At 37.2% G+C, this 21,755-nt stretch overlaps 1 protein-coding gene and 1 long non-coding RNA gene across 2 annotated transcripts in view; one reads left to right on the top strand and one right to left on the bottom strand.

Moving 5' to 3' along the window:
- LOC109108513 (cysteine-rich motor neuron 1 protein-like) overlaps nucleotides 1–21,755 on the top strand; it is a 110,294-nt gene that overhangs the window by 76,273 nt on the left and 12,266 nt on the right. Inside the window, exons 6-10 of the mRNA XM_042774317.1 lie at nucleotides 376–558; nucleotides 2,314–2,511; nucleotides 14,251–14,379; nucleotides 15,538–15,694; nucleotides 20,027–20,148. Of these exons, the coding sequence (XP_042630251.1) occupies nucleotides 376–558; nucleotides 2,314–2,511; nucleotides 14,251–14,379; nucleotides 15,538–15,694; nucleotides 20,027–20,148 (789 nt within the window). The remainder of the gene's footprint in view (nucleotides 1–375; nucleotides 559–2,313; nucleotides 2,512–14,250; nucleotides 14,380–15,537; nucleotides 15,695–20,026; nucleotides 20,149–21,755) is intronic.
- On the bottom strand, nucleotides 445–10,228 carry LOC122148188. Its single transcript, XR_006162169.1, has 3 exons — nucleotides 10,148–10,228; nucleotides 2,405–2,499; nucleotides 445–579 (listed from the first exon to the last, which is right to left on the bottom strand). It is a non-coding gene; the product is annotated as an uncharacterized LOC122148188 (long non-coding RNA).

Below are 21,755 nucleotides of genomic sequence, written 5' to 3'. Positions count from 1 at the left end.
TTTTATATAACTGCATTAACCAAAGTCCTCAGAGTTTGATTACATATAAAAAGACCTTCATTAAGCTTCATTTTGGAACAAAAAGCAGGCTATTCTTATGTACACAAGTGTAGACATTGTAATGCATGTGCTGAAAGGGGAATTTGGTACCTAAGGGTTGCCATGGTGACCAGTAAGCATCAATTCCACAGCTATCTGAAACTCGGCTGCTAAAAGCTCTCTCAGACACAAATGCACACCGTTTAGGTCCCTGCGTACCCCATAACTAACTATTCTTCCTGACCCTGTCATCAAGACCCTGTTTGTTTTGTTGTGCTGTCAGTCATACATGAGACAGCCTCTAATGCACTGCATCCTGATTACTGTGTTTTGCAGAGACAAAGCTGGCCTGCACTTTCAACGGAGTGGAGTACCTTGACGGGGACATGTTCAGGATGGACGCCTGTCGCTTCTGCCGCTGTCAGGGTGGGGTGTCCGTGTGCTTTACAGCCCAGTGCGGCGTCCTCCACTGCGAACGCTACTACGTCCCTGACGGAGAGTGCTGCCCTGTCTGTGAAGGTTAGATGACCCTTGCAGTAGCTGTGGAAAGACAAAATATTCCTGTTCTTCATAAACTGGTTTTTTAAAGCGTAAGCAGGCATATGTGCACATTTCTCCAAATGATATCAAGCTGTCTTTAGCATTAGCCTTGTGCCTTAGGGCCTGTTTTGCATTTGCTGTTGATGTTCTGCCTGTAATTGAGGTGATTTTTGTGAATTTTAATGAACAGTGTCGTTCAGGTCCAAAACTAGAGTCTGAAGCAATTGTGCCGTGACTAGTTTTTTAACTTCTCCAAGGATATTGTGCATTTTACATTACATGATGGGGAAGATTCTGTGGATTGGACATAAAATTGAAGGATAAATTCTTTGTGTGCTTGCATTCTCCCAATTCAGCGAGCATCCAGGACTAATTAGTTCAGGGAAACTGTTCATTGTTTTATTTTGTAGACAACCTGTAATAGGCTGCCAGGGAGCATGTAATTTCGATTGCTATGCTTCTCTTGTGGGTAGGTTTTGTTGTCCAATACATTACTGCTTGGAATTACCATGCTACATTTTCTGCTCGTGCTATATTTATCAGATTGTGGTCATGTTGAAATTAGTTTGCGAATGATTTTGCTGTTATGTAGTTAATTAAAAAGCAACTCCCTCAGTCCCCTGTAGCTTTCCTCCTGAGAGTTTTACTGCCATGAATTAAACAAATGAAATCAGCCAACTAAAGTTAGATGGCTCACGGTAAATGTAAGCTTGTATGACTCTGTATGCTGACTCATAAGCTGTCTTGGCTTATGAAGGAGGTAAATCATTTTAATCACCAACATAGATCAGTGGTTCTCAAACTTTTTGGGGGCCCCACTGTCCACAACAATATTCAAAGTCCCCATGTTATTTCAAGTTGTTCATCAAATATTTTTACACACAATTTCTACCTGATTAATTTTTTTAGACTTTGGCATTTACATGACTTTCCAGTTTTAGAAATCACAATTTTACAATTAGACTTTACTATATATATCCATGTTTTCCAGGAATGTGAGAATTCTCATTTTTCAGTGAAAATTGTTTTTGAGAAGATGAATTAAAATATGAAATATAATATGTTTAATGATGTTTACACTTATTTTAATGTTTGTTTTGTCTTATTATCAAATCATTTAGTAAGTCCTAAGTTTGCGGAGTTGGTCAAAATTTGTCCCAGCTGGTCATTAGCTGGTCCTAATTAGTTATTAGTTTACCTAAATTGGTCATTAGCTTGTGCGAACTTGTAGATCATCTTTAACCAGCAACAAACCAGCCACCAGTTGTACAAACCATCTGCCATGTTCTTAAACAGCTCAAACCAAAGTTCTGGTCCTTAAGGTCCACCAGACAGGAGAGTAGACTAACATTAGTGAACTTGAACTTGAAAAATGGTGTGTATGTATGTCTTTCCACAGTTGAAACAAAATATCTTCTGATGTTCATTCATGTTTATTTCATGCTATAACTAGTGAAGAGGAAGAGATGATCAGTCCACTTTCCTGCAGAGTTTACCTCCAACCCTAATCAAACACACCCGAACAAGCTAATCAAGGTCTTCAGGATGACTAGAAAGTTACTGGCATGTAAGTTTGATCAAGGTTGGAGCTAAACTGCAGAAAAGTGGACCTTGAGAAGCCCTGGCTTAAACTGACTTTTCCAGCAGGGTAGATTTTGCAGGATGTTCAGTACTGATGTGTGGCAGCTATTATCATCATCATGTCTTTCTGTTCTCTTAACTTCTTCCATATAGACCCCATCTACCCAGTGCTCAATTTAGCCGGCTGTTATGTGAATGGGCAGATCCTGGCCCACGGGGACCATTGGCGTGAGGATGACTGTACCTTCTGCCAGTGTGTGAGTGGAGAGGCCCGCTGTGTGGCAGCTGCCTGCGGCCACAGCTGTCTCAATCCTGTCACTGTGCCTGGAGAGTGCTGCCCTGTGTGTGAGGGTAAGAACATAGGCACTTTATGGATGCGGGTTGGGATTGTATTGGGTTGAGCGTATCATTCTTGGACATAAACACACTCTATGCAAGCACATGAACACCAATGTTTATGGTTATTTGTAGTTATGATATGTGTTTGATCGCAATCATAACAGTTTTATTATGCATCGCAATTTCAGCATCACACAAACATGACTACAGCCAGTATAAGCTTTCTTCTTCCATAGTCAGTTTCACTTTCTTATAAAATTATCAGTTTCTATTCAACACTATTAACAGCAAAATACATTTCTGTTATTGACCCTTCGCTGGGAGTTTGATTGACAGGCGATCCGAGCAATCATAATGCCAAATCTGCCATTTTGTCTGACAAACAAACCAGACAGGAGAGTAGACTAACATCAGTGGACTTGAACTTGAAAAATGGTGTGTATTTACGTCTTTCCACAGTTGAAACAAGATACCTTGTGATGTTCATTCATGTTTATTTCAAGAGATGATCAGTTCACGTGCCGCTTAAACTGAGACCACAAAATGGCTTTTATTGTTTGAATGTATTAAAAAAAATGACAAAGTCTGATATATAAGATTTGTTTCATAGCTAAAGTAACCTGCTCTGTCTTGTCTGTGGACGCGTTGTCCGTTTCCTCTTTCCTCCGCGATGTATTTTTTACTTTGTGAGAACATGATGTGTGACGTGAGGGTTCCATGGCTTATCGGATGTAGCAACAGTAACTAAAGGGGGCGGGTCTTTGAAAAGGGTCAATTGGAGTAATCAGTAGACAAAGCACAATATAATAAGTAACAGTCATTATGCAAATGCTTTATTAATAAATTAGCTTTTTAGCAGGATGTTAGACATTAGTCACCCAAATCTGTGATAACTACATTAAACTATTTTTTTTTTTTTTTTTTAGATTAATCTTGCATATCTAGGGCATTAGCCATAGTGAATTATAGGAATTATAAAACAGAAATATTACAAGATAAAAGAATGTTACTACTTTTTACTGCTGAGGCCAGCTCTATTTTCTGTGCGACGTTGCAGAAGTCAAATAGGAGCTCTCAGAAACTGTTACAAGTGGTGATTATGAGCTCTACAAGGGCATTAATGCTTTTTACAAGACGGAATCTTGTTATTGCTGTAATATCAACATGGCATGAATGCAGTTGCTAGGTTGTTCTGGGTGTATGCTAGAGTGTTTTACTGTAGGTGGTCAGTAGATTGCTAAATTGTTGCTTACTGGCTTAAATCAAGTGGTCTCTGATATTGTGACCATTAGATATGGTTTGAGTCCTTTCAATGTGATTTTTTTTTTTAACACCCAATTACACAACCAGGCGATGGGGTCAAAGAACAGACCCTTAATGCTAAATATGTGCATGAATTTAGTGTTGTAGTCAAAACCAGCTCATTCAAGTCCAAGTCCAGGCTGAGACTTGAGTAGGTTGAGTCCAATTCAAGATCGAGTCCAAATGCTTCCGAGTTGGCATATTTGGCATATTTTACATGAACTTGTTGTCTTGTAAACTTATGATGGCTGATGCATAATCAGCTAATCAGTGTCTTCAGGCTGACTAGAAACGTCCAGGCAAGAGTGTTGGAGCTGGTTGGAGCTCAACTCTGCAGGGTAGATCTGAGGCGTTCCACAGCAGACCTCTACCCTATAGTCAAAGCGGCATTATATCACAAAAGTGTGCAATCATAAGATGGCCACAAGTGGCTTAGGGTGTCATTTGGGGCAGGGCCTACATATGCATTTATTTGTCTAGAAAGTGATGACATCACAGTGACTTCTTAAATGAAACTTATCACCATCAGACTAAAATAAACTGTAATTCTCAAGACTAGTCTCTATGTGTGTGAGTAAATGCTTTCTCTCTCCATTTCCTCAGTTTTTTTTGAGTTTCCATTCCAGTCACATACTATATCTGTGAATAATCTACTAGACTGAGAGCAATGCAGGCAGTCGCTTACCTGGATCCCCCATCAACCCACTTCCAGCACAACCCAAACATCTCCATCGCCTCAAATCTCAGGTCTATCGTGTCATGTCTCCTTTACTGTCATGCAACGCTGCACCAAAACCCTTCCTGTGGATTTCACTCCATTAGACCTTGCTTCCTACCCTCACCGGCAGTGGAATATCATATCCCACCTGCCAGTGTATTTTTCATACTGCTCACAGATCTGTAGCGGTTACCCCTGGGACTTCCACTCCCACTGCAGCTGGCTGGGTTTCCCCCTCCGTGTTTTTTGCGAGTGAGAGCTTCACATCGTTTTGTATCTCATCATAAGTATGATTAAGCACCGCGAGCTATGGACGTGCACCTTGGAATGCAGGGGCATGGACTACATTCTTGTAGAGAGGGTTTCTAAAGGTTATTTCACACGAGTGAGTGATGGATGAGTGGCAGGTATGTCGGATTATGAATTTCTCCCAGGACTGGCTGTGTGTAGACCGATGACATCATCCTTTTGAAAAGAGCTGGAGAATATAGACTTTCTCACGTTGCTGCTTGTCGTCTAGATTTTTAAATCACAAAAGCAAGATGATGTTTGTTTTTCTCTCTTCTAGTCTCTGGAACAACCACGGATTTTTTTGTGGCTTTGGAGGCGAGGCTCCACCAACTGTCTAATTTGTGTGAAGGGGGATATAAAAAAATCGTACTAAACAACCACGGATTTTTTTGTGGCTTTGGAGGCGAGGCTCCACCAACTGTCGTGTTGGTTATGATCAATGCTGTTCCAGTGGAATTGAGTCACACCGGGGGTAATAGGATTCCTGTCTGTCTAATCTACCCTCTGCACCTTCACCCTCCTTCCAATTAAAGATCCAAGCAAATGAAGCATCCTTCTCTTGCTCCGACTCAGTATATTGAGAGAAAACAATGCCTGGAGTGCTTTGTCTCATAGTGGTGCGTGATAATAGTGAAGGCAAGTATTACTATTACTATGGCTCACACTCAGGGTTAGAGATGTTAACAAATGTACTGCGGACATGAGTGATGCCTCAAATTGTGTTGCTTCTTAAGAAGCAGTTTCTAAGCAGTCTGACTAGCGATTTTCACAAGGTGTATAATAAATCTTTCCAAAAAATCAGAAAGACTTTGCATTGAATGTGATTTTAAGCTTGACTGCTGTCAGAATTATCTGCTAATGTAAGATGGTCATTTATGATATATACAGTGTGATGATATAAATAAAATTGTATGTGTGGCAGGCTGAAATATGTCTCAAATAAGACAAGTGTTACATTTTAAATGATGTACACTATGTACTATTGTCTTAAATGGAGCATTTAACGTAACTTTTTTTAACTACACAGAAGCATTTGCCGTTCAGTTAAGTTTAAAAAAGGCATTTCAAATGCAGTGTGTTGTTGTTAGCTTTAGCATGTTCAGCTTTGCATGGTTTGCATACATACATTTTTAAATACATAAAAAATAATAATCAAATGTGATGTCATGCAATTTGTAAAGTATTTAATTGTCAAATAAGTAGACCTTAACACATTATTTAATATATACCAAAAAAACAGTAACACTTTACAATAAGGTTCATTAGTTAACATTAGTTAACTACTTTAGTTAGCACGAACTAAGCATGAACAATACTTCTACAGCATTTAATAATCTTAGCTAATGTTAATTGTTTTACATTTACTAATGCATTATTAAAATCAAAAGTTGTGCTTGTTAACAATAGTTAATGCACTGTGAATTAAAATGAAATAACAATGAACATCTGTGTTTTTTTTATTGACTAACATTGACCAAGGTTAATAAATACTGTAATAAATGTATTCTCCATGTTAGTTAATACATTAACTAACATTAACAAATGGAACCTTATTGTAAATTGTTACAAAAAAAACTATAATACAATATATATATTTTTATTTTTTTATCTAATATCACTTGATAAGTTATTTTATAAAATGGTGACAGTATATAATAATAATAATAATAATAATAATAAGTATTAGTAAATAATAAGATTATGCACACATAGTGATATATCATTTTGATAGTACTGCCTCCCTCTATAATAGTAATAATTATTATTATAGAAAAAAAAATTAATAATAATAATTGTTATTATTTTTGTTGTTATTATTAGTAGTAGTATTATTATATATTAGTAGTAGTAGTAGTATTTGTATTAGCAACTACTTCACATCACCCTATCATTGTGACGTGAGTTTTGCGAGTTTGTGTCAAACAAAAAAGTTAATGCTGTGCACCTAAATCAGGATGCAAAGAGTCTGATTAGACTTGAGGTTGTTTAAGCTAGTTGAGGTAGTGAGGGAGAAAGGAAAAGAGAGCAGTGGATTGACAGAGAGTGACAGTAGCATGTCTGCAGACCTGCTCAGAGCAGCAAGCTCACATTCACCCCTTTTCAATTAATCTTTCATATGCCTTTCGGCCTGTGAAGCAATTAGAGGTTTAGATGGGTCTGCCTGACCGTGGAGAGCACTCACTTCAGTATGGAGGTGAAGTGAGGGGGTAGTGCACTATGGCTTTCCATACAAAGTTCTATACACACAATACCACTGCTGCATCGCAAACCACATCTCAAATACAGTGCTCTCTCTTTATTTGAATTCTCTCTCTCTATCGCTCTTTCTCCGGGCGGTGCAGAGGTAGATCAAAGGCACCATGTGTGCCTGCTCATCATCACGGACTGCAGTGAAAGGTTAAAGCACAGATAGACTATGTAAATGTGAAAATATTCATATGGTTTCGGAATCCTCCCACTGTGACGGCAAGGTGACTGACCGCTTAGTGCTTCATATGAATTAATTACTCCATATTTTGCTAGTTGGTTTAAAGGGATAGTTCAAGTGTCATTGAAACCGGTATGGTAATCTTACTTCCAGGGACCATAACTTCTTAGAAGTTTAGCAGATTGTCTAACATCATAAAAGCAGTCCATGGGCATATTTACACTTTCTAGCACAGTGCACAAAAGAGTTATTTTGCACAATCTCTTAGCTTTTCTATACAGTTAAACTCCAGAAATGACCAAGAAAAGCACCATAAAAGCGGTCTGATATGACACAGTCATAAAATAGCTTTCTGTGATGACGTTTAAATAATTAAACTCCTCTCATTTAAGGCTGTGACACACCAAACTGACATCAAAGAACTAGCGGCAACAAAAGCTGACAGTGGTGTCACTCATGTTGCTGCGGTCTGGGCCAACCAGGACGAACATTCTGTGCCTGTGCAAGAAACAAAAACTCTCCATACCACTAGGTGGCAGTAGTCTGTGTTAAAACCAGAAGAGCTAGGACTGTGCATATACAAACTGTAAACAAAGCAGCGCTTGCTTAGCATTTTCATACCTTGCGCACCACAGACATCTGACAAGTTCCTTTGTTGTGTGCTTGCTTTCGTCACCCCCATTTTGTGCACTATTTGCCAAGTTAAACAGCTGATCAGAGTGATCTCTCTAACCAATGAGCTCTGCTGCTGATTTAAAGGGGTCATATGGTGCGATTTCAATAATTCCTTTCTCTTTGGAGTGTTACAAGCTCTTGGTGCATGAAGAAGATCTGTAAAGTTGCAAAGACTAAAGTCTCAAATCCAAAGAGATATTCTTTATAAAAGTTAAGAGTAAACCACTCCTACCTAAAACGTCTCGTTCTAACACGTCCACACGTCTATGTCACGATGTGGGAAGATTTGCATAATGCCGCCCAAATGTTCAAACAAAGAAAGAAGTCATAACTTTTATTCTCGATGTAATATTGTTGTTGCCGAGAGATGCTGTGTGTTTCACTATGAAAGTGAAACTACTTTGTTTAGCCTTCTAGAAGAGGATGATATTCGCTTCATCATGCCTAGAGTTGATCCATGCTGGTCGCTGAGGAAATACATAGACTTTGCGCTGTGAATCGCCAGATAGGCCTTCACCATGGACGAAGCGGAGTCCAGTCAAGGATCGTCACAAGTGGTTGCCCGCCGGCCACGCCGTTCTCTAACCGGCCTCCGCTCACTCAAGCCCTCCGTGTGTGACGCTGTGTTTCGTTGTGAAAGCGAAACTACTTTGTTTGGCCTTCCAAAAGAAGACACGACTAGATATCAGTGATTAAGTTGTATTTACTGTTCCACTGATGATTCAAACACGAGTTTTGAGCAGTGTAGAGTAGCGCTTGTTGTTTGTGATTTCTCCAATCACAAATGCAGACATGCTTTTATGTTTACGTGGCGTGATGCAACGCGTAAAAAGTAATTATAAGTCATTATAATCAGTAATTATGTCCCCACTGGATGCAACAAATTCTTTGTTTGTAATGGGTTTATTGGTTTTGTCTCGTCGTGCCAGGAGATGGCATCACAGTATGGTGAGGGGCGTAACATTTCCGTCACATGCTTGAGGTATTCGGCCAATCACAATGCACTGGATAGCTGGCCAATCACAGCATACCTCTCTTTTCAGAACAATAAGCTTTGTAAAAATCGACGCGTTTCAGAAGGCGGGGCATAGAGGAGAAACAATAATGTACAGTATGTGGAAAATAATGTTTTTTTTTTTACCTTAAACCACATGAACACATTTCATTACACCAAATACACACACACAAAAAAATCTTTTAAGCAACATCATATGACCCCTTTAACTTGTTCAAGCAGACAAAAAAACCAACCGGACCAATGCAAAACTGACAGACTCTCAACAACAGCCATCATGGGCCCACCGTCAACTTGGTGTGTAAATTGTTACTCACAAAAAAACTATCATATGGCATCAGAAGACTTGGAATATAGTTTTTGAAATCATATGGGCCACTTTTATTGAACTTTTGCAGTGTTTTATTTATAATTGTTAGTGAGGTATTCCTTTAAAGATCTGGAAGGGTATCCAGAAGGTTGCAGGTTCGAATCCAGCAAGGAGCCATTCATTAAGCATTACGATTGAGCCCTTGTGCAAGGCACTAAGTTGCTCCAGGGCTACTTTCACTGTAATAAATATTGTATATTGTTGCTCTGGATAAAAGCATCAGCTCAGTATCAGTAGGGACCAGTAGTAGTAATAAAGGGTTGATTTATATTTGGCCATCTATTCTCCACGACCACAGTGTAATGTAGGATCTTTAAATAGATGTTTCAGGTTCAATACAACCTACGCTCTTTTGAAAGCATCATTGGCCTCATGTCAATAAATGAAGACTTAATTTTTAGACTCAAACAAAAAAGAGATTAAAGTAATGCACTTGCTATGAATGTCACACTGTGGAAAGTTAAAAGCAGAAATATGCAGCTTATGTTGTTTAATAAAGCGCTCTACAGATTTTTCAGTACAAAAATGTGAAATATTTGAGTTCTCAAAATCATTAATTGAATGGTGGGACTACTGTTTTATGTGAATGGATATCTGGAGGTCTAGCTGCCAAGGCAATAATTAAGTGGATTATTCTCTATATGAATGATCCCTTTTGGCTTTATGATTCAAAACTTATGAGTTTATTGTCTTTACATGGTCATCAGAGTTGAATTGGATGTAAGGCATAAACACGGTTAATAAATGATTTCGTGACACTAGTCTCATATTAATGTGTGTAAGGTTTACGTATTGTGGCCATACTTTCAGAAACTGCCTTTAAGACATACACAGTTCTGTTTTTGTTACCTTGGAGGTTCCTTTTATAACAAAGCCTGTTGTCTCCTTCTGTCGGAGCCGGAGTGTCGGCGGCCTTGTGACAGTAATTCTGCAATCAAAAATAAAGATAGGACTGTTACTCCATTCAAGGATGAACTCTTTTCTCTTTTTTTCTTGATTGGTAAAATAGAAATAGCCATTCGCATTCAGCAGAGCCATATGTGGCCCTATTACAAGATGGGATATTGGGAAATAAAAGGTAGCTGTAATGATGCCTGATATCCCCCTCGATAGAGGTCTTAAATAGCCATTCCTGTTGGCAAGGTCTAGAGAACACTGCTCTCACTGCGCCTCGCATTTACATGTGGCATGTTACATGCAGCCGCTTGGGAAAGTGATGGACACATTCCAGAGTTGTTTCCCATCACTCTTTGCCTTCATGTTACATTAGTACTGAAGGGCCGGTTAGAACTATGTCTCATCATATATACTCACACACTTAGGTATAACAACTTTGTTACTTCAAAATAAGACTTGAAATGACTTGAAAACATGATCTGTGGGAGCTTTTAGTGAGTAATCAACTCTGTGACCAGCATTTACAGAGCTTTGATGACTGATGATTCAAAAAATAAAAAAATTGTTAAATGTTAATTATTAAAAACAATACCTGAACATAAGTTCACAAATTATATATATATACTGCCTTGAATTATTATTTTGGAATAAATTCAAAATGCTTAAAAACACTAACTTGATGAGATTCCTCAACATTTCACACATTTTCACAGTTTATTCGCTGTAGTTTAGAAAACGGTAATAAAATATGACAAGAGCTCAGAGTTAAACTGTCAGAACAAATTCATCTTGATAATTTCAGAGAACACTTAAGCACAACATGGTCTGGTCAAAGTCTCTGAATAATTTTTGGTCCCAAATGTTTATCAATTTTGGTTGTCCACTGTATGAAGAATTTGTGGGTATAATATTTTACATTTAGTCATTTTGCAGATGCTTTTATCCAAAGCGACTTACAGTTGGGGATACATAAAGTGATTCTTCTTAAAGATGCAAACAGACAGGAAGTGCTTGTAATACCAAGTTTTAGACATTGTTCAAATAAGTACAAGCTAGAAAAGATTTTTTTTTTTTACAATGAAGCCAAGTAGTTTCGAAAGAGATTGGTTTTCAGCAGTCTCTTGAAAATTTATATTTCGCAGTATTACTCTTTTACTGAATTTTTGATCAAACAAAAGCAACCATAATGATATATATATATGAGACAAATTTCAAAAAGCTTTCATTCATTTATTCTACTGGCACTGACTTTGAAAACGTAATGGTCAAATCATTAAAATTATTTCAATATTTGTAGTGTTGGTTCATTTAATATTTAGTACCTTTTTCAGAATCTTCAAAATCTGGCCAGTTAGTAAGTACATATTTTTATATTATTTGAATAATTATCAGGCCAGAAGTAACTGTTGTATAACATATTGTAAATATTCAGTATAGCCGCACCACAGGTGCTGGTTTGTTTGTCCTCTTTTGTGAACAGATGTGCCCACTCCATTGGTGTCTTTTGGCAGTGAAATCATCCCATCGCTGCTGGTGTGTGTCCATGTCCCGCCTCAGTCCTGCAGCTGTCCTCTGGGCCCTGTTGGACACAGCCCTGACTCTGTCCCCCAGTCCCAGGACAGCTTAATTTAGCTCATTTGCCAGCTGCCCTGCACTCTGTGCATTTTATTTCCTAATTATTATTTGTTAGAACCTCATTTCCTCAAGGTGACATCCTCTCCCTGTCAGAGGCAAGTTATTGTACCAGACGCAGCGTGTGTAATTAAGCAAATGAAAGCTGTCAGGTTGGGTTGAACCCCAAAAGATCGTACATCACGTTTGGAGCAAACCCCACAGTCATTAGCGTTTTGCAAAGCCAACATGGCTTCAAATGTTACAGTAGTGTTAATGAAACGGCGCTCTTTAATGAATAGGGGAAAGAAGGATTTGCCTTTATTGCTGAGAGCTTGTTTTTAATTTAATAACAATGTCTTTACATTTGAGAAATGTTTAGGAGAGAGAAGTAGCAAACATCTCACAATTTCCACCTTCATGATAAGGTTTAATAAAAAAATATAGGCTTTTGGGAAGCATAGACTACAACAAAAAATATATATATATAATAATTATTTCAAAACCCTCATATCTGGTCTAAACTACATTATGTAATCATTTATATTTTTTGGTACTTTACTGTTTTATATTTTGGAGTCGAATAAGACTTTTTAGTTTTTTAGAGAAGTCTTTTTTTTAGACTTGCATTTATTTAAACAAAAACACAGTAAAAAAAACAGCATTATTGTGACATTATTACAATTCAAAAAATAACTATTTTATATTTTAATATATTTTAAAGTCTCCAGTCTTTAGTGTCACACGATTCTTCAGAAATCATTCTAATATGCTGATTTGCTGATCAAAAAAACATTCTTCTTATTGTCAGTGTTGAAAACAGTTGTGCTGCATAATATCTAATATTTACGCTTACATTTTCCATACAATAAAAAAAGACACTGTCCAGCTTTACAACCAAATGTGCTTCTTAAAATGCAGGCCATGACAACTGTATTTATATTCAGTCCAAGAAGTGTGTACTAAACTGAACTGAACAACTAGTTATTAATGCAGTGATGGCACTCTCTTTTGGCCACTGACAGCTCATGTCTCTCTCTTCCCCATGTGTGGTGCAAGCGAATCAAAAGAGGTACGTGTCTTGACTCATTTGCAAATTCTGACACAAGTCTGTCTCTCTCCACTGCAGTGTCTCCCACCCTTCGTGTGGTCTGGGGTCAGCCCACCAGAGACAGCATGCTGTTTAAAAGAGCAGCTTAATGAGCATAAACAAAACACAGTGGGTCTGCTGCACTAATAATTGCATACAAGCAGCGCACACACATTCATCTGTTTTCAACCTTGTTGTAATGTTAATAATTCCCGATTATTCTTCATGAGGAAGCAGGCACCCGCAGTACTAATTAGCATAATACACAGCCAAACCGGCTTCATATAGTTCACTTTGAGAACACGGACTGAAAGATCTTTGTGTAAAGGACATGACAGTACATTTTCATTTTTGTGTGAATTGTCCCTTTAAGATGGATCATCTGTTGCTGGCCGAGAGAAATTGAAAAGCATACTCGTGTGTGCTTATGTACTTCATCATGAAATTGATTCCCTGCTGCAGAACAGCACTGCATTCAAAGCTAAATGTGGAGAAGAAAAAAAACTGAGGAGAACCAAGAGGGAAGCTGATTGGATGAGCTGTTTGACAGGCACAAACCAATCAATTCAATCAGTAATTTCAGCATGTACTACAAGCATTCAGGTTTTGCAGGAGTGGTGAATTATAGATTCTGGTCGCGCTGTGAAAAAGGTGCCATAAACTGTATTTGCAGTCATGAAGACATTTATCCATTTCAGACCTTGAAACTTTATCTATCCAACTCTCCAACTCTTTTCTGTCAGACCTTGAAACTTTCGATCGGATCAAATTGAAACTCTCCTTTCTGCGTGTCATTGATCGGCGATTCAATGAACGGCTCTATAATGTTAATCGATTCAGCCAAATAAGTTATATATAGACCACATAACAAAAATAAGATTTGTTACTCAATTTAAAAAGAAGTGTTTTTGGGTGAAAAAATTATCAAAAATTCTAAAAAATATACAAAAGCTCATTTAAAAAAAAAAAAAAAACATAAAACAAAATAAAAAATAAAATAAAAAAAAAAACAAAAAACAAAATCAAATAAAAAAAAAAAATATTAAAATATCAACAAAAATAAAACAAATAAGTTTTTGTTTTTGTGTGAACAATCCATCTTCAAAAATTCTCATTTTGCCTTCCACAAAACAACATGAGGATGAGTAAGTGATGGCAGGATTTTTGTTTTTGTGTGAACTATCCTCTTAACTGAAACTAAAAGAAAGCCTGTGTAAAATTGTTTGCCTCCTATGACTCATAAGTGTAGTCCCTTTTGAGCCCCTAAGATCCCATATTCTTTCTCTGTCTGTTTAACTATCTGACTTAGTCAAGAGTGACTCACATCCTCTGGGGGAATTATTTTGTTTTTTAGAACCCACCTACATCACGATGGCGCCCCCTGCCTGCGGCTCCCTGGGCAACTGCACGCTGGAGGAAAAGAGCTGCCTGTATGGCTTTCGGCTGGACTCCAACGGCTGCAGGACCTGCAGCTGCAAGACACGTAAGTGAGCTGTGACGTCGCTGGAGAAGTGCTTCATCTTCCTCACCCCATCCAGACGTTGTCAGGCGGTATTTAGCGGTGTTCTCTCCAGACACTGAGTGGCTTTAGCAGAGAAGTTTATGAGGATAAACACTGAAGGGCAGATGGATTAAGGGATTGTTTTATGCTAAGATAGGCTGAGTGAATTTAAGTCTGACAAATGTCAAAGGAAAAAGATAATAATGCTGATTTTAATGATTTAGGGTGGGACCATAAGCATAGTTGTGGATCATAAATCTACTATTTTTAGATATATACTACTTGCCAAATGTTTGGACTCACTTGACTGAATTTGTATCTCAAAAACTTTTGATTTGAAAGTATATGTCTTAATGTACAGTAAATACAGTATATTGCTAAATTTATGTTTTCTAGGCAAAAAAAAAACATGTCTGTGTATGAATTTCTTCACAAAACAAAATTTGTATTATTTGCCCAGTAAATATAATACATATATGAAATCATCCCAATAAATATATAATACAATAAATATATAATATATAATACAATAAATATAAATATACAAATATAGTATGATATGTTATAATACAACATATATTACACACATAATACACTGTAAAAAAAAAAAAATAATAATAATAATAATCTGTAAAAATAAGACACAATGTACTGGTATTTTATTTTATTTTATTTTATTTTATTTTATTTTATTTTGCACTTCATTGCTTTGTGATTTAGTGTTATTGGTATATTATATCATATTTTGTATGTAATATAATATAATCAGCTGCTTCTCAAACTGAACTAAAATAAAATACAAATAAATTAATATTAAAGCATTCAATTAAAAACATAACCTAAAATTTAATTTAATTAAATTGAGTATGAAAATTAAAAAATAACAATGGATGACTTGAAGAAAGTGAGGTAAACAGCATTATATATTATATTATATTATATTATATTATATTATATTATATTATATTATATTATATTATATTATATTATATTATATTATTTCTTTATGTGTTAGTGTACGTTGAATGTATCTTGTTTTTGCCTCCCTGTTGTTGTGTTGATCTTAAAGCATGTATATTAAGGTAATTAATGTCTAAAGCTGTAATTAATTAGTCTCTTCTGTTTTCTTCTAACCTTCAGGAGAAGAATTGTGCAGTGGTCTAATTGCCAGCTGCACTCTGAAATGCCCTTTTGGCTTCCAGACTGACATTCATGGCTGTGATGTTTGCCAGTGTCGCCCAAGTCACAAGAAGTGCAAAGCTGTGGCCTGTGCCAAGGACTGCCCATTCGGCTATATGTAAGAAAACAATAATCTAATTCACAGAGGTAACAATAACAAGAAGTGCAGTTTCTATTAAACGTTCATTGTTAGTGGTACAGTATGTGATGGAATCTCTGATGACTTTACGAAAACTCTCTTCCTGACGTTGTTTGCTTGAGCCAGGCTGGTCCTGGGGGACAGTCACACTAGTTTCACTTTAAGGCAATTTGGATTAAAGTTCAACTACATGACGTGGTCCTTCTTTAGCTTTAAGGATTAGTATAAGAATGTCTTACTTCTCCCCCGACTTAAGTAACATTATGTCACCCCAATGATTTCCTACACTTTGTCCTTCTTTTTATGTCATTATGTCACCCCAATGATTTTCTATACTATCAGGAAAGGCAGCTGTCATTAGTTGTCACAAACTGAAGCGAATCCCACACTGTTCTGGAGAAATAGTGAATGACAAAATGATCCCCTGCGCTATGCTTTGCTTGTTTCTGCCCGACTGCAAATTTAGAGCTGACAGCTAATTAGGGCCGGCTCAGATCAGCGCTTCTGATTGCGCCGCGTAAAGGATGAGCTGCGATAGTGAAGCTGAACGCCTAATCTACACAACACCATGTCTCGACGCAACTATGAATAAACACTGCTGCTCCACATCTGCAAAAAAACAAAAACAACTGCTCCAATTATGCAGGCAGATCGCCTAGCCAATTTGTATAAACTTTTATGGAGCTGTGCAGTCGACAAGTTAAGGAGACACCTTGTGATGAATGGAGATGAGGAAGTGGAGAAAAGTGCAAGAAAGTACACACGACTACTTTCAGTGACTGATGCCTAATTGTCAGGGTTTTTTTTTTTTTTTTTTACTTTCTATTCATACGAGAGCACAGGGAGATGCGGAACAGGATTGGGAACTTGAATTTGTTGCAAGCCAGATTTAAACCCAAAAAACCCATATGAGCACCACCAGTCAATGTCTGAATGAGGTGTCAGAGCATGTGTGCTAAGTTGTGGCTCCAATGATTATTTCGTCAGTAAACCTTTCTTTGCGGAAGCCTTTTATTTTGGTATATAATGATTAAGGATGTTGTTAAAAAGTACTGTTGTTAGCAACATAGTTCAATGATTTGGTAATCCCAACATAGTTCTTTGACAAAGTTCAAAAAGTTGCAACGGTTTCGGGAAACAGTCCTGACAAGCTAGTTAATTTCTGCAACAATGTGTCATACTACGGTGATTAACAGCTAGTTACGGTGTGGTTAAAAGCACTCAAGGTCCAGCACAAGTTTCCACCATGAAGTAATTTGTCTATCACACTGAAAACAAAACGCTTCGCAATATAACACCATCACATCAGTGGAGTGAGATTTAGAACCAATCAGATTTCACTGTAGGCGGAGCTATCTAGCAATTAATTTTTAATTACAGCAAAGCTGATTTTAAGGGAAACACAACCAATTCCCCTTCAGGTCAAATAAAGGCAGGGGTGCACATAAATTTTTCAGTCTGGTTCTCATGAGAGCACACAGGTTGGTTTGGTGCTCACACTGCACATAGTGTGACTCATTAAATATAACTATAAAAATAAGATAATAATAGTGAGGATAGTATTATTGCACTTTATTTTGTATTTTTAAATAAAATAATAACAACAATAAAAAGAGTGTGACAATACTATTATATTTTAAAATTAAAAGTGAATATTAAAAATACAATTATTTTATAAAAAACTTAAAAATACAATGCTAATATTTACATTTTCTTTTTTTTCTCTTTATTTTTTATATGAATTTTCATAATTTTCAAACTTAAAATCAGCAAGCTTTTATTTTGGTAAGTATATGCACTGTCTGCTTTAGCGCTACTGAGTGAAGTGCATCAGGGAATGAAATGCATACACATTTTGCTTTGAAACTGGCAGATTTATGCTTTCAGTTGGAATGGATATCTTATACAGTATCTAAAATGGTGATTGTGTATTAACAGCTGTCAACCATGTCAGTGTGCAAATGAGCAGTCTGAACTTATTTTGGTCACACATGCGCACCTGCACACTACTTATGTGCACCCCTGAGTCTAGGTCTCTGCAGTACACTAGAGGTTGTTTCCTAATGAATTAAGGGCGTTTCCCAGTCTGTGGACGTATTTCAACTGCTTTACCAAATTTGCTCCATCCCACTGGGGGCTAGATTTCAGGGTGGGGTTACGAGTGGACCTTCTTGATTTTATCCAGCTGTGTTAAGCTGTTGATAAATGTGCATTTATTGGGGAATGCCCTTTTTGTTCTGCAGAGATTCCCTTCTCCTTCAGGTTCGAGTTGTGATGTACAGTAGTAGGCGCAAATATTCTGGACATGCGCAGTGCCGCATATGGAAAATGTAGGTTTGAATTTTGGTTGCGACCCAAACCCATTCCCCCTCATCTGCCCTATGATTGCCTCCTAATACTGTCTCTGTATTTAGTGGTGAAACAACTGCCAAAATGTTAAATGTTAAAGGAAAACTTTTGTTATTAGGTGTACTGTTCCTTTAAAATATAATAAAGATTGTTATGACAAGTGCAGAGCATGAAGCAGCAGCTTGCCTGGTCTTGCATCTCTATAGTGTCCTATCTGAGACCCATACCCTCAGGTGGGGTTGAATAAAGAGGAGTCTTTATTTATCAGACTTTCGGCCCCTGGCCCATCATTGTCTCTTCCCACCTCAATTCTGCCGTCATGAATGAGCACACAAGTGCAAATGCTTGCATCTCAGATTCTAATTTTAGATATCTATTTATGCCCTCTCAAAGTTATGGCCGAGGATCAAGCTTGTGGCTTGAATAATGCATGCAGCTTAGCGCAGACTTCCTCCTCTTGCACAAAGAATATTGATATTCCCTACTGCTGACATCATAGCTGATAGCTTCTTATCACCAAACCAAATACGCACTGCACATGGCTGCTTCTCAGGCCTATTATTCATCCGATAAGAGTGGAAAGGGAGATGAGGGATGGGAAGAAGCACGTGTGTGTGTGTGTGTGTGTGTGTGTGTGTGTGTGTGTGTGTGTGTGTGTGTGTGTGTATGAGATGGGCAGTTGGGGATTCAGGCCACTGTGCCCTGGATGAGTTTGTTCTCCAAGGAAGGTGCCTTGGCCTTCAGGGAGCATTTTGATTGGTCGTTTTGGTTAGCTGTCTTTAATGTGCCATCTGCTGACAGGACTCCAAGTAAGGTCAACAAAGACTCTCTCTTTCCTCTCTGTCTCCTTCTCGCTCTGTTCCGGTGTTAACAGATGACATTGGACCGTGTCTTTGGCACCTGGAGTATAATGCCAAGCTTTGATGTGCCAGTGACAAAGTGTGCTGAGAGTGTGCACTGACTCTTTATTAAGTCCATATGTCTTGAAGAGTTATTTTGAAAAGTGCACTTTTATATTTATATATATATACAGATTTCTGGCATGAAACTCTGGATGGCGCAGTCCGATAAGTCTAAGTCAATCTGACCTAATGACATCATCACATGGCACAGCTGATTGGTTCTCTCCTGTATCGGTAGCTAATGAGCTCACTGCTCAACATTCAAAAATATGAATATTATATTGTGCTTGCCGTAGCAGTTGCAGCTTGCTTCAGAAACCCTCCACCTTCCCCAGCTCCACCTGTATAGATCTGCTACAAGGTGATTCATGTATGCTATATGGGGGTTATTTCATGTTATATTTGCAGCAGCAATATTTCTTACACGATCACAGCAGCATGTTGTGGATGTATTGGCAGTAGCAAGTCTTTGTACGTGCTCTGCCGCAGCAGCAGAAGTAGCAGCAGTGTAGCAGATCTATTCCACCAAGACCAAACACATTAACATTGTCATGTAAATTACCATGCCTATCCCTCCGAGAGATGTCGTGACAGAAATATATATGTATATATATATATATATATATATATGTATATGTATATGTATATGTATGTATGTATGTATGTGTATGTGAAAGTAATAATTATATATATATATATATATATATATATATATATATTAATAGATTGCCATGTCTTGTGCATGACGATGCATAAGACATGAGTGCAGAGGTCAAAGACATCCGTCTGGTGTCTGTTTACATGGAAATCAATGGAAATATAGCACAGTGCAAAAATGCGTTCTGTGTGAATGGTTACTAATTCTACTGATATGTCTTGAGTCTTCATTTCTACATTATTTGCACATACATCATTTATAAAAAACATTTTTGAAAGTATGATATTGTTATCTAAATGTATTTTTTATAAGAAAAATCTTACTGCAATATGTATGTATTTATGTATGTATGTCTCTTTTAAGATTTCCTGTTCTTTTCCCCATCTCGTTTTCTGTTATCAGTAAGAACAAGCATGGCTGTGACACCTGCCGTTGTAAGAAATGCCCTGAACTGCCATGTGACAGGTCCTGTCCAATGGGCTTCCAGCATGATGAGTTGGGCTGTCTGATTTGCCAGTGTAAAGGTAATTTTGCCTTTTATATATCTAGTGATTTTGTTTTATTTAGTTTAATCCATATAGCATGACTATTACATTTGTCATACATCTCTTTTTTTATTTCAGCTTTATTTCAATTAACGAAAATAATTTTTAATAGATTTACTTTTCATTAATAACAACATAAAGAACTATATGAGTGTATCCGGATTAATATAATTTAAAATTATAATTATTTATTACTGATTGGTGACTTTTATCATATTACTGTTGTAGTAACTTTATAAATACAATAAGACGATCAAGGCAATGCGTGGTTTTTTTAGACACATAGTAAATACACTGCAGAATGGCTTGTCACTTTAATACCTAAGCGAAATATGTTTTAAAGTCCTTGAAATAGACAGCTAACAAAGATCAGATATTTTTTTCCCCCATTTAAAAAAAAAAAAAAAAAAAGTAAAATAAAAAATACATTTTGCAAGTCATTTGTATTTAAAAATGTAAGTAATATAACTCTAAAGTTCTTTTTTTTTTTTGTCATGACCAGAGGTGATCTAGTGCTACATTGGCCCCATACAGCTGAATCAATAAGCTGAGGTGTTATTCCTTTAATTTCCAAGTGTGAGCCATGTGCACACAGAGGACTGCTGGGCCTCCAATTCAAGAGACCAGGGTCTCCAGCATGACTCATCCCCCCTCCCCATATTTTCCATTTATTTTGAGGGCCACCTGTTGTATATACAAAAGCCAGGCCCACAGTTACTCACAGCCCTCAATTATTTATACGACTCTTGTGTTCTCGTTTGATTCTTCTTCAATAATGAAGCTGGCACGTGAAATATTCACAAGCTCGGTTCGTTTAATGAGACAAGAGAGCAAGAAAAAGACCCTTTTTTAATCTCCCTCGCGTTGAATTTTTGAAAGCGTGCATCCTCCACATATCACCCAGACAGGATTTTAATCAATGTGAAATGGTTCTGTGATATTGACTGGGGCCTGGCTGGAGCCTTGCCGCTGTTATGGAGAGGCAGTGAGAGGTGACGCTTTTGGCAGATAGAATGAGATTTGAGAATGTTTTGTGCTCTGGGGTTTGGGGAGTGCGCGGTATCACTTGCATATTTTGTCATTTCACGCTGTCTGTGGAGAAAATGTTTCACACTAAAAATGAAAAATCTCTAAAATAAAAATAAAAATAATACACAGAAAACCCTCTCTCTCCCCTTTATATATAAAAAAAACAAAAAAAACACCATTACTACATAAACATATCAATTTTGCTCTGTCTTAAATAAAAAACAGTTTGAGCATTTCAAATTGTAATCTGCTTTTATTACAAAGCAGTTATTCTCTTGTTTTGTTTGAAGAGACAGATTTTGCTTCTCATATTGCAATATTGCTTATCCTTATTTATTTATTTATTTTAAATCACTATGTATGAACTGCATGGGTCCATCAGTATATAAAATATTTTGACCTAGGAAAATTGGTGATTTTGTAAATGCATCAAGAAGAGAAAAGGAGTATGCAGTGGTTGGGTTAAATGGCAATTGAATTTCAGTGGTTTCACATTCTCAGCAGACAGTTATTCAAATAATGTTTATCCTCATTGCAAGTGAATAGATTTTGGGTTA

This window comes from Cyprinus carpio, chromosome A17 (assembly GCF_018340385.1).
Source record: "Cyprinus carpio isolate SPL01 chromosome A17, ASM1834038v1, whole genome shotgun sequence".
NCBI lineage: Eukaryota > Metazoa > Chordata > Actinopteri > Cypriniformes > Cyprinidae > Cyprinus > Cyprinus carpio.
This window is presented reverse-complemented; position numbering and strand designations above follow the sequence as displayed.